The following is a 16971-nucleotide window of genomic DNA, read 5'->3' as shown; positions in this document are numbered from 1 at the left end:
TCATGACCTGTAGATGATCCCAGTGTGAAAGAAGTGTTGATTGTGTTTGTGTACTTGATGGTGAGGATGTGTAAACAGGTTGCTCTTCAAAACCAATTAACAATATATACAGTATAATATTTTGTGTGTTAGAGAGTTGTACTAAATAAATGAAATTACCGGATAATGTACATTATAATATTATCTAGCTTTTATAGGATCACTAACAAATGTATGCGTACTGTACTTTAATATGAATCACAGTGGTACTTACCTTGAATGCTTCACCTAACATGGCTTTATCTATCTTAATTCAATCTAAGTTCTTCAATAAAAGATCAGATTATATTGGCATAGTCTCCAAAATCTAAGACCAATAATTTGACTAATACAGTATGAGCATTTTTTTTGTCATAACAAGAACTACTCTACTACCAAATGAAACTTCATTGGCAGGTTTCATCTATCTTGTCAACAATGTTTTACAGTCATTTTCCACATATGCGTGGGTTAGCTGTCATTACCCGATGGGAAAAATAATCTGATTATTGAAAGCTAAATAACTTAATAACCTTTCCTATTAAAACTATTGTACTGTAGTAAAAAGTATTTTATTCTACTGCACTGAATCATAGTAACTTCATTCAACTAACATTTGGGCAACAAGAAAGAAGCTGTATATGTAAGAGTGTGATGTGTTAACAAGAGAGCTGGGACCCCCTGAGGTGGACATGGCTGGGCTGGTGTCAAACCTTGCTAACTCTGGGCAGAGGCTGGCAGGGCGCGGCTCCGTGCGGTCCCCCACACGCAACACTCCCCCTCACCACTCACTTATATCCAATTTGGTAGACCCTGTTGAATCTAATTAATTTTCCAATGCTTCGGTAGTGAACTTGTTGTACACGGCGTTTTACTGGACAGTATCTCTGATGACATTAATGCAACCCAAGTCCTTCAGTTATGGAGGACACTTGCTGTTTTAGCTTTACTTACTGTACTGTACAAGCAAAGTTTCACCTTTTCTGATTAAAAATATCAGTAATTAGTTAAGCTCGCAGTTTGTTTAATGATAGAAATCTAGTCTTAAAATCAATTATTCATCATATAGTATAAAACTACTAATTTACAGCTCATCAAACTCTAATAAAATAAAAATATGGTCTAAAAAATCTATCCAAATGAACTCAAGTTGATACAAAAATTATCTTGTGGAAGATCATGAAATATTGAAAAAGTGAGAAAATTTTGACATTTATCAAAATTTCAACGTAACTCTACTCAAAATGGGATCATAATTTAAAGTGAATGATACTTTAAAAAATAGTTTTGTATCATTGCCAGTGATCTGAGTACTATACCCTCAACTACTGTAATTAGTTGCAAGAAAACGAAGTAACTTTGATTAATAAAAATCTTGATGTTACTGTTGCCCACAATACGTACAGAAAAAATATTTGCCACAGTTGTTAAAATATTCTGGCAAATTAAAAAAGTATAAATAAGTTAATTCCTGAATCAAATTGTATATTTAACTATAAATATGTAATTTATTTATACGAGATTTTATCAATTATGTTAATATGAACGATATCATAAGTGACATGCAATAATGTTACTTTGTTACAATAATTAATCTCGTGAAGTCTCATATCATTAAGAATTAAGTGATTTTTTCAGAGTACTGTACTCTATATAATCAAGAATTATATACAGACTTTTATAAATATATAAATTTCTTATTTATCCAAATCCTTTGTGAATTAATTATAACCGATACAAGAATTAACTTTATCAAGAATTTACAATACTGTACTGTAGTAATTATTATCTCTCTCTCTCCATAGTAAGCCTTCGAACTGGCGTGTAAAAGCTGGTTTGTTTATTTACTGGCTCTACCATTTTATGTACCCCTGTGGCGACTGAGGTAGCCTGAAATTTTGATAGACATTGTTTTTGTCTACTATCTGTATATTGGGCCGAGGATAATATACTGAAAGTCCTTTAGAAACACCCAGAGCTGAGGGTATCTTTTAGCTCAGCCCTGCATGTGGGATCAAGCTAGTTCCCAGACCCTCCCCGGAACAGGACCCAAATATTCACACTAGAATAGTGGAGTTGGTAAGGTTATGATAGGTTAGGTTAGACTAGACTAGGTATAGGTCTGGTTAGGTTTGATTAAGTTAGGTTAAGTTAGACTAGGGTAGAGTTAGGGACTGGTTAGGTTAGGTTATGGACTGGTTGGTGGTTAGTTAGGATAAACTAAGCTGTAAAATTAAGAGAAGGTAAGATCAGGTAAGGTATAATTAGGTTAGCTTAGATCAGACAAGGGTAGGCTAGACTTAGGTTAGGTTAGGGTTTGATAAGATATGTTAGTCTGTATTAAAATGTGTTAGGTTACATCAAGTCATGTTAGGGTCTGGTAAGTGGTTAATAGGTTAAGTTAGATTGAGTTAAGGTTGAGTCAGGTTAGGGCTTGATTTGACTGGGTATGGGATCCAGTTCCGGGTTTGTGCCCAGGAACTAGCCGAGTCCCCTGCAAGTGTGGTGGTGAGTCAAGGCAAAACAGGAGTGCCTCTGACGACTTAACAAGGTTTGACGGTACACTTGCTCTGACGCACCAGGCCGGGATGCAGACTCTACGGCACTACTAGACTTGTCGGCGAGGCTACCTCCTCCTCCTCCTCCACCTCCTGCTCCGCCTCCTCCCGCTACTCCTACTACGCCTGCAGAGGTGTCGGTTGTCACTAGAGTAGCCTGCGAACCGTTCATGTTTCGAGTTGATGTACCGCCATTCAGTCGCGAAGAGTCTAAGTTTAGTTGGCTCCTCGACCCAGACGACGACACTGAAAGGTTAGTGCTGCAGTTAGTGGTACAGTGGTGCAGTGATTCAGTGGTGCTGTTAGTGGTAGAGTGGTGCAGTGATACACTGGAGCTTTTAGTGGTATAGTTGTGCAGTGATACACTGGAGCTGTTAGTGGTACAATAATACACTAGAGCTTCTGTTAGTGGTACAACAGTACAGTACTGTACAATGATAAGAGTGGAGGTGTATGTGGTACATTGGTGTATTGGAGCTGTTAATGGTGCAGTTGATATATTAGTGGTACAGCAGAAAAATTGTACATGTATACTGGTGCTTTTTGTGGTACAATGGTGTAGGGGAATGTTTAGTGGTACATGGTACTGCTAGTAATACAATGGTGCTGACAGTGGTGCAGTGTGAAAATGGTGGCGATACTTTAAGTAAGTCAGTGATACAGTAGAGCTATTGCTGGTGCAATGATGTAAAGGTAGAGTGGAGCAGTGATACATTCCTGTGAAGGCATATTGGTGTGTTAATTCTCTTAATGATGCAGTGGTGTAATTTGGCAGTGGTGCAATAGGGTGCTAAAGTAGTTGTGAATATTACTGTGGTGTATATATTATGTACACTGGTGTAGTGGTATAATTATACAGTAGTGCATAGGTACAGTGGTTCTGTCAGTGATGCCTTGGTACAGGGCTCTATTACTTTCACTTTTATCCTCTTCGCCACTGAACCGTTAGCCGCTTGGCTGATCGGTCACATCTCTGTTACACACTGTTGGCAAGTACTGGGCATTTACTGTACTGGCTCCAGAAAGGGTATACCTTGTAGTTGTACAATGGTATAGGGTAATGTACAGAGGAGTAGAGATGTGGTGTGTTATCATGTTTTATCAAGTTGTACGGTGGGACAGTAGTAATGTACATTACTACATTGGTGCACTGGTATGGTGTATTAACCAGCACGGGTGTTGTAACTACTGGTACAGACCTTGTTAATAGTGCAATGGTACTGTCAGTGAAAGAATGGTACTGTTTGTGGTAGAGTGGTATGTATTATCAGTAGTACAGAGGTGCTGTTGGAAGAACGGCACACTGTTGGTAACATAGCGGAGGTATCAGTAGTATTATGTACAGTACTGTAGTTATGGTTCATTTATAATAACACCTTGTCGTGAGTGGGGTTAATACATTGGTGTTAAGTGATAATGGTAACCACAGGTACGGTATAACGAATATCCCATTATTCCCTCTGATATTGTTCATGGCTTGTAAACATCCATATTTCATATTAATTACAATAAAAAAATGTATATATTGTATATCAGGAAACAGTGAATTGGACTGCTGCACTCATGGGTCACTCACTCCTAGATGGCAAGTCCTACAAGAAGCAGGACACAAAGATGAGAAGCCAGCCTTAATGTCCAACTTTACCTTTCTCTTACACTCCCTCAGACCACATCAAACAGGCAAGGGAGCACTGACTATCTAGAACACAGAAGGGAGCACTAACTAGCTACACAGAAGGGAACACTAACTAGCTGTAACAGACACAAACTTCAGGACATAAGAACTGTGACCATGTTAAGGTAATGAACATGGCCCAGGTGACACTGACACACAAGCCTAGTTAAGTTCCATCACACATTTGGACCAGGTGACACCATGTAAAAAAAACAAAAACAATAATTGCTATAAACCTCAGCAAATACTCCTGTCCTCACCCTCTGCTAATGCAATGTTGTAACAAACTATTTAATCGTATTTGTAAAATAAAATAATATTGCCTATATCATTTGCTGAAAATATTTCTTTGGGAGTTTTATACTTCAAGATGTAAACAATTATGAAGTGTAAACAAACCTGTAAGGGAAAACAACGGAAATATTAATTAAATCTGATAAGTAGGGAAGACCGGGCACCAGTTTGTCCAATGTTGCTGGCAAGTTGAGGTAGCCAGCCTTAAAAAATCATGGCAATAGGCCAAATAGTATCCCAGTTTCAAACGAAGCTATAATCTGTTTTAAACCTTGTCAAGCTTGTATAGCTAACCAGTGAACAGGATTACAATAATATGAAAAAACAAGAACATTATCTAAACTGCCTGTACAGTATAAGATACTTGTAAGATCTTTTTTTTTTGAGTAATAATGTAAATGAATCATATACACTGGTATACCTGATACAATTAAATACAACTGACAGAAAATGTATAGCTTTCTGCTATGCAAAATTGTACTATACAATAAAAGCACACTCCAATTAATATCAGTAAATATTAGTTACCAGAAACTATATATTGCTATGTGTACTGAGAATAAGACAGGTAGAGTTGCTTGTTTGTTATAATGTCTTTAGCCCTGCGCTTCCTCGCTGGCATCTGTAAAATGCAACTATTGTATGACCACATAGCACAGGTTATCCCTGGAGGAGGCTGCCTTGTGAAATACAGGTATAACAAAGCCAAGAATAACTTTTGTCGCCTTGTGGTGCTGTGGTAGCGACCCCTGTTCACTTGCAGGGGTCTCAGGTTCGATTCTTGACTAGTGAGGCGATTATTTCTAGATGGCAGTCTGCCACTGGCTTCCTTCCTTCGGCATGGCCACCTCTAGTTTGTGGCCATTGAGTAATGGGTAAAATTTGTAAAATATATACAGTATAATGTATAAATATTTCCTCTTTGAGAATGAGTGTGTATATGAATTTCTATATTTGAATATAAGGGGAAGTACAGTGCAACCTCGAAAATTCGAATTGCATGGGCCCATGAAGTATACGAATTTTAGATGTGTGGAAGCGCCAGAGCAAATTATTGTATCAAAACATGCTACAGAAATTATTTACATATCTAAAAACTGTCAATAAGCAATAGGTATAATAAATTAAAAGTATTACTGTATTTATATTCAACAACATTTATCTTAATATATTTAGAACATTATAGCTACAGTGGTCTCCATGTAATCCTACCAGTCTCCACTACAGTCTCCAAATACTGTACTATACAACACTCCGTCTCCACCCACCTTCACTGTACTAGATACAATGCTTGACCTAGCATGTCTTGGAACCCGGATGCGCTTGTTGTGCTCAGCATTATGATTGCATTTGAAAGCTTGAATTGTTTTGGCGGTATTTTCAAATTCAAAACCTAAAATTTTGGCATATTTTTAATCAGATGCTATTCGAATTTTAGATATCCGAATTTTTGAGGTTCGAATTTTAGAGGTTTCAATTAAATACTGCAAATAAATATACAGTATAATGAACACATACGTATGTCTATCATGTGTTATCTATAAAAATGAGTACTAAGTTAGCTAGGAAAGTACCATATCTTTCTTAATGGGAAAGGGAGAAAGGGGGTGTGAAATCATACTTTTGAAGACAAAATAATTAAGATTGTCGATAAAATGTGTGAATACCACACTGTGAGCACTGCAGGTGAGAGACCCTTGGCGGTGTGGGTTCTGAGCCAGACTGAACCTGGAAGCTTTTGGAATTTAGTCGCTTTCTGGTGCTATCAGAACATTTATGTTGTACTGTAGTCCCTTTTTAATACTTCACTACGTAATTTTATCTTAATTACTGGTTTTGTACCACAAAGCTCATTTTGATAATCAGTTGTGTTTTACAACATTTACAAGAAACTCTTGACAACTTCTTATGCGATCATGAATAACATAAGAGATACAGAAGCCATAAGCATCTTGGGTGGCCATTGATAAAACGATCATATAAAATTCCACTAATACAGTACACCAGACTAGTACTCAGTTACCTCCTCCTCATTAGGAATGAAGCTTGAGACAACAACACAATGTAAAAACTTTATAACGTGCCTCCTCCCTTGCTCCCTTGTTCTTGCTGGACTAGAGTTTCATGCCCACAGTGTATTGACACAGCTCACAGTCTGGTAGTGTGTCACATCTCTAATAAATGCTGCCTGGTGCCGGTCCTGAAGTGAGCTCTTACTGTAGACATAATTCTATCTGACTACTGGTGGATGTACAGTATGTGTGTAAGCATTTGCATGTGAATATGTGTGTCTGTTTGTGCATATGTTAGTAAATGTGTACTGTATATGCATATAAGTAAATGTATACACATGTGGATGTACAATATGTTTATTTGCATACAGGTATTATAAGGTTATGCAAGACTCAGTCTATATACAGTATTATCTGAGAGAGAGTTGATAGGGATATTATAAATCTACAGTCTGTGATAAATACTACAGCATAGAACTGGTAACAGGGCAAAAAAGCCTCTGACTATTGAATCAATTAGACACAAAAGAAACAGTCACAATAAATGGGGAACTTGTCTCTACATTCATTTACAGGCAACTTATTAGGCTACGAGGAAGTCTATAGTGGTACAGAATATATTGCAGAGGTAACTCACACTTATGGAATATAAGTCAATAGCCAACTCACCAGCTATTTATAATCGGGTCACAAGGTACAGTACAAATACACAACTGAAACAATGTACGGCACAAAATACCAGTACTTATTGTACAGTATTATCATAAAACATAATCCCTGGAACTGCAGTTATCGCCAGTCACTACCAAAGAAGTGTTTTACAATACGGGGTAGACAAGTTGCTCAACAATAAAAGTAAGAACTTATAGAGAGACATTTTATCTCTGTTATGGTCAGCTGGGGGGTTGGGTGCAACATGGCAGATTGGTGTTGTAATTTGACAACCTTTGCATCTAATTCCCTCCTATTGAGGTCGAAGAATGTGGTGAAGATGGATGGATGAGCTTATGATCAAGCCTTTGCTGCCCTGTGGATCAGGCTCTAGTATCAACTGGAGTAAGGCATCTAGTTAAGAATACAAAGACTTGAACTATGCTAGTCAGTTCACTCGAGGGTTACAACTGAGGCATAGGGTGAGTTTGTTGATGCGATACCTAAATAATGACTACAGTTCTTCGGTATGTAATCTGTTATATGTATATTCTGATATTCTAAAGGATAATAACTATTCTGTGTTGATCTTTGATAATTTCTGCATTGGGGGAAGATAAAATTAGCATGTGAAATGCCCTGTTAATACAAATACAGTACTGTACCTGTAACATAAAGAAAACACTAACATGATGAACAAATTCTGGGACGCAAACTCTTCCTTGCCCCGTGACTTGACTCAGAGATCAACAAAAAAGACTTTTTCCCTTAAAATATTATGATGTAAATAAGATAGATTAAATACTGAAGAACTGTAGCGATTCTTTGGGTATCTGTCAACCAACCAATCAGCTTCATTGATACAAATTGACCCTAGCTCTCAGCTGCAAGCTTCTAGTTAGCAACCTATAGATAAACAAATCTAGAAGTAACCATGAGCTGTAAATCATATCGTTGATTTAGTAGATAACTGGCAAATCAATTAAAGATGTTTGTTTCTCACAGTGTCAAGTTAAGAGTTTCGCTGTTGTGTACGCAAGAGGGACTAAATATTTACTAATATCTATAGACACAACCAGACTGCGTGCTCTATGCAAGTTTGAGAATATATTACTTTTTGCTAGGAAAGATCTGCTGAAGAGGAACAAAGACAGCACAGGTGACTCACCCGCAGGCACGCCATTACACAGCCCCGCCCACTCGGCGGTCACCAGCGCCCAGTCTCCTTCGTGTGTCTTGATTACCATACCTCGCTCTCCTCGACGCGGGTTCAGCGATATCGTCCTGAAGTTGTGGCCTCCCTGAAAAACCAAATTCTGTGAGATGCTGATAACATGGTGCCAGTCATGAAGAACCTGAAGAAGGATTAATATAAAACTCTCTACACTTAACACATGATAACACGAGGAAGCGTTAACTCGGAGGTCTGGTGGTGGAGGGGTGCTTCATCAGCCACACCTGACTCATGTCTCCTGCTGCCTCAACTCATTAGCTGGACTCAGGTAGGTCGCTTGAAATGTCAGCACCGTTACAGCTTCAGCCTCTCCTGCTCTCCAGACCGTGTGGCTGACTAATGACTTCCTGACATCCTATCATTTGGTAGAATAACTATTATAATTTATGGTGAGGTGAATTATTTGATGCTTGGTGTTTATTATCATTATCTACTTATTTAAAAGCAAACTCTTTAGTCTCACACACACGCACACGCGCGCACACACACGCGCGCACACACACATTCCTAGAAAGCAGTTGGGTCAAAGGTCAATAGGCAAGACCCACCTCGTTGGTGTAGGCAAGGTCCTGGGGTGTGGGGATGGTGGTGTTGTCGATGGTGTGTGACACAGCCACCAGGTGTCGCCCATTGGCACTCTCAGCGTACAGGTGGACGGCTGAGTGAAGGAGCGTCCGGGAGTGGTACACCTCCACCTCGAGCACCTGCGGCCGGTGAGGCCACGTTTCATTTACTACCCTGTGGAGGAACAACACACTCAGGTAGGAACCATCTACACCTGACACTCAAGGAGGGAGACCAACCCATGTACAGTAATGAGGAGACTGTTGCACCACCATGATGGTTAAGGTGGAGATACAAGATATAACACACATCAGGTGAGGGAACAGTGAGTGTCACCTTTACACGGGGTGTGGGGAAGACAACTGGTGTATTGGAGCGGGGCGAGAAATCCTCCTGTGTCGGTACATCATAATTATTACCGAACACTTGAGGAAAACTTTATTGTTGGGTTAAAGCACAATTAAGTAAAATACAGATACATGTTAAGTTTAATACTGCAATATTTTTACTAATTTTTGAACATTAAAATTACTTCTAGTGAATCAATTAAGTATTTTATGACAACTATGTAACAGAAACCCCTAACTTAAGAGATGGCGCCTACTGTTATTATTAATAATACATAAAAAAAAATATTTCTTTCATATTTCATTGACTGATAATCTAGTTCACTGAATTCACTAAACTCGGATTGCCTGTAGATTAGAAAACCAGATTTATTTGACCTAAAGATTAATCACACTAATGCTACTGGGGGAGTTAGGTTAGGTTAGTCAGGTTAGGTTAGGTTAAGTTAGGTTAGGTTAGGTTAGGTTAGGTTAGGTTAGTCAGGTTAAGTTAAAGTAATATAAACGGGGGTGTCTAATCTTCAGGTGATCCCTAAAATCGAACTACAAAGACTTTTATATAATATTACTAAAAAATATAGATTAAATATCTTCATAATTCAGTTGAGGACCTCCCACTCTCTCGTACATCAGGGGCCAACTTGCTTCATAGGGCGGAACTAACAAACATTAAAACTTCATACGATGGTAAATTACTTCAACAGAAAGTTCCATATATAAGGAAAGAAGATAATATATAACCAAGATGTTGATGGCGATAAAACACAATGTTGTCTGTGGTAGGCATGTAAAGATTGGTCAATAAAAACAACAACTGTAATATAATAATAATAATAATAATAATAATGGTGATGATAACAGTAATAATAATCGTAGTACCCTGTCATAATAATAATATTGCAGTAAATACATAACCATCACTACCACATCACCACCACACAACCAATATAGAGGGATGATAAATATGTCAGCAGTGCAGAGAGAGAGAGAGAGAGAGAGAGAGAGAGAGAGAGATGAAAATTATATTGGGATAAAAAAAAATAACAATTGAATGGAATAAACGAAAAAAAAAGATAAAATGAAGAAAGGAAATATATGAAGTGAAGCTGACAAATAAGAGATACGAAGATGCTGCCTTAAGTGAGAGATACAAACTGACATGAGACACACACACACAACAATTGACACCAAAGAGATAGAATATAAAGTGAGGCTGACACAGACACACACACACAAAGGAAGAAATAAAAGAGAAAAAGAGTAAAAAGGACAAAAAATGACGAGAGGAATCGATCGATGGGAAATATTGCAAGGTTAATGCTGTCAGTGAACGGTAGACCTTAAAGAGAAACATTGCAGACTGTACTTAGTGTGGTGGTAGGTGGTTAGTGGTGGTTAGTGGTGGTAGGTGGTTAGTGGTGGTAGGTGGTTAGTGGTGGCTAGTGGTGGTGGTGATTGTGGTGGTTGATGATGGTTAAAGTGATTGTTGTGGTAGTAGTAGTAATATATCATTGTAAGTTCCTTCACCTGTAGGCTCACATTCTTCTCCCCATGCACCAGTTGCCTCACATTCTTCTCCCCATACACCTGTAGCCTCACATTCTTCTCCCCATACACCTGTAGCCTCACATTCTTCTCCCCATACACCTGTAGCCTCACATTCTTCTCCCCATACACCTGTAGCCTCACATTCTTCTCCCCATACACTTGTAGTCTCACATTCTTCTCCCCATACACCTGTAGCCTCACATTCTTCTCCATGATCACTTTCGTAAAATACAACTACCAGCCTTTCAGAACTCACTTCGATACCTCGGAGTCCTTTCATCCATCTTCTATAAAAGTTTTCCCCAGTATTGATATTCTGAACCCTCGCCAATTTTTCACTGTCTAGTAATATTTCACAGCCACCCTCCCCCAAGCCCCCCACCCCCTCCCACCACCTCGTCCCCCTCTGACCCACTCTGCTCCGTCTCCCACTGACCCACTCCGCCCCCTCTGACCCACTCCATCCTGTCCTGACCCATTCAGCCTATGCCCCCGACCTCTCCTGCCTATACACACCACATTTTGCTTCTTCCGATTCACATTCGATTTCCTCTTTTTTTCAAGGAATTCGAAATCTAAACCTGTGGAACACTACGAGTAAGTTTGGTAAGTTTATACAATAATGTCCAGCTGATTGGAAACAAGTGTTGGACAGTGGAAATTCCTGACAAGTCAATGCTCAGTGGACAGTGGTCACGGCCGATGCAGACTTACCAGAGCTGGGTGGACCTACCAGAGCTGGGTAGACCTACCAGAGCTGGGTGGACCTACCAGAGCTGGGTGGACCTACCAGAGCTGGACGGACCTACCAGAGCTGGGTGGACCTATCAGAGCTGGGTGGACCTACCAGAACTGGGTGGACCTACCAGGCTGGGTGAACCTACCAGAGCTGGTGGACCCTACCAGAGCTGGGTGGACCTACCAGGCTGGACGGACCTACCTACCAGGCTGGGTGGACCTACCAGAGCTGGGTGGACCTACCAGAGCTGGGTGGACCTACCAGAGCTGGGTGGACCTACCAGAGCTGGGTGGACCTACCAGAGCTGGACGGACCTACCAGAGCTGGGTGAACCTACCAATACCACGTGATGGGTGTGAAATCTGTGTCCACTGTGACCGTGCTGTATCGTGAGAAGGATCTTGTTAACTCCAACTGACAACTGACAAGACAGCTTACAAGACTGGCTTCCTTATAACCACTACTATTACTACTATCACTAGCAAGTCTACGGACTTGGCGCACCCACATTCAACCACAGCTACCTTTTTTATTTATTTTTTCTACTATTATTATTATTATTATTATTATTGTTATTATTATTATTATTATTATTATTATTATTATTATTATTATTATTATTATTATTATTGCACATGCACACACACCGTAGTTCTGTGTTGTATGCATCGGCTACACAAGGAACAAATATTTCAAAGATAGTTAAACGCGAAGGGCAGAGACCGTAGAGTTTTGTTGCCACAGCTGCCCGTCTCGGTGATGGTGGTCGATACTGTTGACAGTTTCTCTGGAGTTTAGTTTTGATTTACGTTTACATGTTGGGTTTTATAATACTAGACCCGCTAATATTATAAACAACTCCAACAGTCAAGGAATCATAAATCATAAGCAATTTTAACTCCGAATTATGGAAATGGACAAAAAATGCTGTCTTATTAAGAGGAATGTGTGCAGTAAATACATTTTCTCATCAAATTTTATTGTAGATGAAATATACTAAAATTTCTTAGCTGTTACTTTTTTCTTACGGCTTTCAAAGTAAGTCTCAATATTGATGGAAGAGTGTAGGTGTGTAGGTAATAGCTGAACTATATTTGAAAACTGTCAACACCATCGTGTGTTTATCAATCAAAGTCGGAGCATATGTCTTTTTTTTTAGAACAATATGAAAATCGCAATATTGCAGACAATTTCTCGAACTTAAACGAAGAAATAAAGAACGAACGATATCGTACAATGGATCAAGTCGGTTTTATGCAATATATTCTCGAGGAATATTACAACCAAACTACACAGACACATCAGTTTTGTCAAGTATTCCCTTAAGAGACGCTGCCGACCATTCTTGAGTTATATATCTTTACATACAGAAAACGGAGAAACACTTGGGATAACTCTTTTAAATCCCTCATCGAAAGCTGTTTACGACTTGCATTTAAGAGGTCAAAAGAGGATGGCAATAAATCGGGAATCGTAAAGTCAGCCTCCAGAACTAACAGAGGTGATTCCATATTTCTCATGGGATCAATATCTGCTTCCGAATCTCTTTACCTTTTCTCCAGTTCGTTTATAATCGTGACACACACACACACACACTAAAGCTGCCGTAACAAAACACATTCACCACCATTCTCCCCGACTTGTTCATACTAAAGCGTTCAGTTCCTCATTCACAGTACAGTACCATAATGATGTCTTAAACAAAGAAAAAACAAACAAACAAAATCAAACACACACACACACACACACACACACACACACACACACACACACACACACACACACACTTCATTATCCAACAAGGAATTAATACAATAAGAGTTTCAGGTTTATATTTGAGATTTTTGTATAAGATAAGTAAAAACACGTATTATCCAAACCTGTATCCCCCTTAACTAAGTTAAAACTGTCTTGGGGGTAAATGTAAAGATCAATTATCCAACTTTATAGCCCCTTAACGTAAATAGAGATTCCCTTATCCAGCCCCTTAATCCACTTAGAGTATGAACAATACCTCTTGTCCAACCTTACAACCCTTTAACTCAATTATTAAACCCCTTATCCAATCCCAAAATCGCCTTACGGGAAATACAATACGTCATATATTTATTGGGAGACAGACAGACAGACAGACACACACAGACAGACGGAGTCGATGCTGATGAACTGTCGACCCAATCCCCTTTAATTAATAGTTGAAGGTTCATGAGATTGTAGCAAGGCGCCTCGTTGCATAATTTTAGCTGACCATTAGAGTTGACCAACACCAACATACAGACTAGAGTTAGCTGGTTCTGTTAGCTTTTAGAGGGGAAATTATGATGCGGTTTAAACACGCTACATCAATAACAAATTTTTTTTAGCTTGTGTCCTTAGCTGCGAGTGTTAGCTGTGGAGGAAGAATTTTTATGTCTGATCAAGTTGCCATTGATCAAAGGATGAATCAATAAGCTTGTATCTGATTTCCTTGATTTAAGAAGTCGAATCACCAACTTGATCCAGAATACACCTTCATCATCGACACACACACACACACAGCCAGTGAGTATAATATATATGAAAATTGATGTACCTTTAAAAACTAAGATAAATTTCTATATTGTTACAGATATGGGGGAAATATTTGTGGGAGAGAGGTGGGGGGAGTTGATGTAAAGGGGTAGGGGGTTTGAGGCAAAGGGGTAGGGGAGTTGAGGTAAAGGGTAGGGGTTGAGGTAGAGGGGGAGTTGAGGGTAGGGGGAGAGGCAAAGGGTAGGGAGTTGAGGTAAAGGGGTAGGGGTTGAGGAGAGGTGGGGGAGTTGAGAAAGGGGTAGGGGGTTGAGTTTGAGGGGGGTAGGGGGGGGGGTAGTAGGGTGAGGGGGGTTGGGAGGTAAAGGGAGGGAGGGGGTGAGTTAGGAAGAAATAGGTCATTATAGGAGACAGAGTAGGGTAGTTGGCTTGGCTTACGAAATGATCGAGTCAATAAAAGTTTTGATTGGTCTTTCAGAATGATGAGTTTTGTTGGAAGTTGTCTGATCAGAACCGCTATGTGGACACACACACACACACACACACACACACACACACACACACACACACACACACACACACACACACACACACACACACACACACACACACACACACACACACACACACACACACACACACACACACACACACACACACACACACACACACACACACACACACACACACCTATAATGTATTCAATCGCTTCTACTCGTCTCAATTTATGAAACCTGAATAAACTTTTAATTATCTTCAGAGAGCTAGTACCTACACCTGCCATCATACTCCCTAGTACCTACTCCCCTCATCATACTCCCTAGTACCTACCCCCGTCATCATACTCCCTAGTACCTACACCAGTCATCATACTCCCTAGTAGCTACACCTGTCATCATACTCCCTAGTAGTTACAGCTATCATCATCCTCCCTAGTAACTACACCTGTCATCATACTCCATAGTACCTACACCTGTCATCATACTCCCCTATACCGTCACTACACTACCTTCATTAACATCTCTATGGTATAACACCTGCTTCTCTCCTAACCCAGACACACACCACAGCAATTCACTATCTCTGCAACACCCGTGACACCCTCAGCAGGTTACCCAACGCACCACGCTAATGCTCTGAGGAGATGTCAACACAAATGATACTACTAAAGGTCTCACCGGAACAGCTGCATCTGTCACTTGCCACATACTTCAGCAGACACGGCCAAAACACTCCTTTATTGTAGCCGACTTAGCAGAACTGTGTCTACCGCCTCAACCAGTGCCAGGTATTTGTCGCAGCACTCACCTGACAGTGTTGTGCTCTTGTGTACCCCGGCATCAACGACCTCCCTGTTGTACTGGAGGGACCGGTACAAGGAGGGACCGGTACAAGGAGGGACCGGTACAAGGAGGGACCGGTACAAGGAGGGACAGGTACAAGGACGAACGGCTACCTATTCCTCTATCATCTTCCCGAGCGAAAGATTTAGACGGAGGATAAAATAACACACAGCATAAACCTCCCCTCGTCCGCCACCTCGACTAAACAACGTCAGTTTCACGGCTAAGAAAAATGCAAGTGACCGCCTCCGCCTTTAAGTGAGAACCATAAATAACAAAACTGTTAATAATACTCCATCATAATGTCAATTTGGGAGAGGCAAGTGACACCGCGGGGAGAACCAGCACTGTGTATTTTAGGTGAGGGAAGTTGGCTGCCATTGGCCTTGTTACACGCGGCAAAACATTTCACCTCACACCATCCAAACCCCTACCCCGATGATTTAACTCCTTCCTTCCAGCATAAAAAAAACAACATAAATTTCATAAACAAAATAGAATCAACAATACCCTGAGACTCAAATATAAAGTGGATAAATTTTCTTATCCTTAGTTATAATGACATAAAGGGAATCTAACATACGAACCTTTTGAGAATCAGGACACACGGCCAGAAATATTACCTTGGGGATATTTCGGTCAAGAAGAGATTCTGATTTGATAAAGTGAGTCTTGAAGCCACGAGAGGAGGTTTGAGAGACCTTGTTAGCTCATTTTTGTGAGAGAGAGAGAGAGAACATACCCTCACAGTTTTTACATCACATAATCCATCTCTCAGATATCTCAGTTTGCTGCCCTGGTCCAGATAACGGAGGAGGAGGAGGAGAGGAAGAGGAGGAAGAAGAAGGAAGAAGAGCACGAGGAGGAAGAAGAATAAGAGGAGGAGGAGGAGAGTCAAACACCCATGACTCAGCAGGTTACCCTCTTAAGACTCTTCACTCACCAGATTGAAGGGAAAAAAGTTCTCTCGGGGAAATATCTGATTTTATTAAACATTTCAATACGGGTACTTTGGAATATGCTGATTAAGGATCTGAATTAATTAATTATAAAATCGAGTAAATAATGTTAATTAATGGCCACTGAAGTTAATGTATTATTTCACTCATAATATTTTCGTTGATTAGCACAGGTGATCACAAAGTCCTGTTCTAATTTAAAATTTTTATTACAACAAAAACCCGCAAAAAAGATAAAATTGTTTTTTTTGTTGCATTTTGTTGCTTCACCAATTATTTTTTTTATTTGTATTGTAATGTGAGTCCAGTAGCTATCGACAGAAGCTTAACTGAAGATGACGATATGTAGAGGAAAGCTTAATGTCTTATCTGGTTTGCAGAGTTGAGATCAGTGCTAATAGTTCAAGCTTTACAACCTAACCTAACCTAACCTAACCTAACCTAACCTAACCTAACCTAACCAAGATTTTTAAGATAAGGTTAATTCGCCTCATCTACTGTCATTAATAGGTGAGCCTCAG

General features: G+C 39.8%; 1 protein-coding gene across 4 annotated transcripts in view; it reads right to left on the bottom strand.

The window, feature by feature from the left end:
• LOC121875160 overlaps positions 1 to 16971 on the bottom strand; it is a 40427-nt gene that overhangs the window by 13030 nt on the left and 10426 nt on the right. The window contains exons 2-4 of one of the 4 annotated variants that reach the window (XM_042379635.1): positions 8991 to 9180; positions 8377 to 8509; positions 2598 to 2822 (exon numbers count right to left, since the gene is read on the bottom strand). In XM_042379635.1, the coding sequence (XP_042235569.1) occupies positions 2598 to 2822; positions 8377 to 8509; positions 8991 to 9180 (548 nt within the window). The remainder of the gene's footprint in view (positions 1 to 2597; positions 2823 to 8376; positions 8510 to 8990; positions 9181 to 16971) is intronic. The other 3 variants (XM_042379707.1, XM_042379782.1, XM_042379869.1) reach the window with 3 other exon arrangements.

The sequence above is a fragment of the Homarus americanus genome, unplaced genomic scaffold, assembly GCF_018991925.1.
Source record: "Homarus americanus isolate GMGI-L3 unplaced genomic scaffold, GMGI_Hamer_2.0 scaffold51859, whole genome shotgun sequence".
Lineage (NCBI taxonomy): Eukaryota > Metazoa > Arthropoda > Malacostraca > Decapoda > Nephropidae > Homarus > Homarus americanus.
Note: the sequence above shows the minus strand (reverse complement) of the source record. Positions and strands in the feature narration are given on the sequence as shown.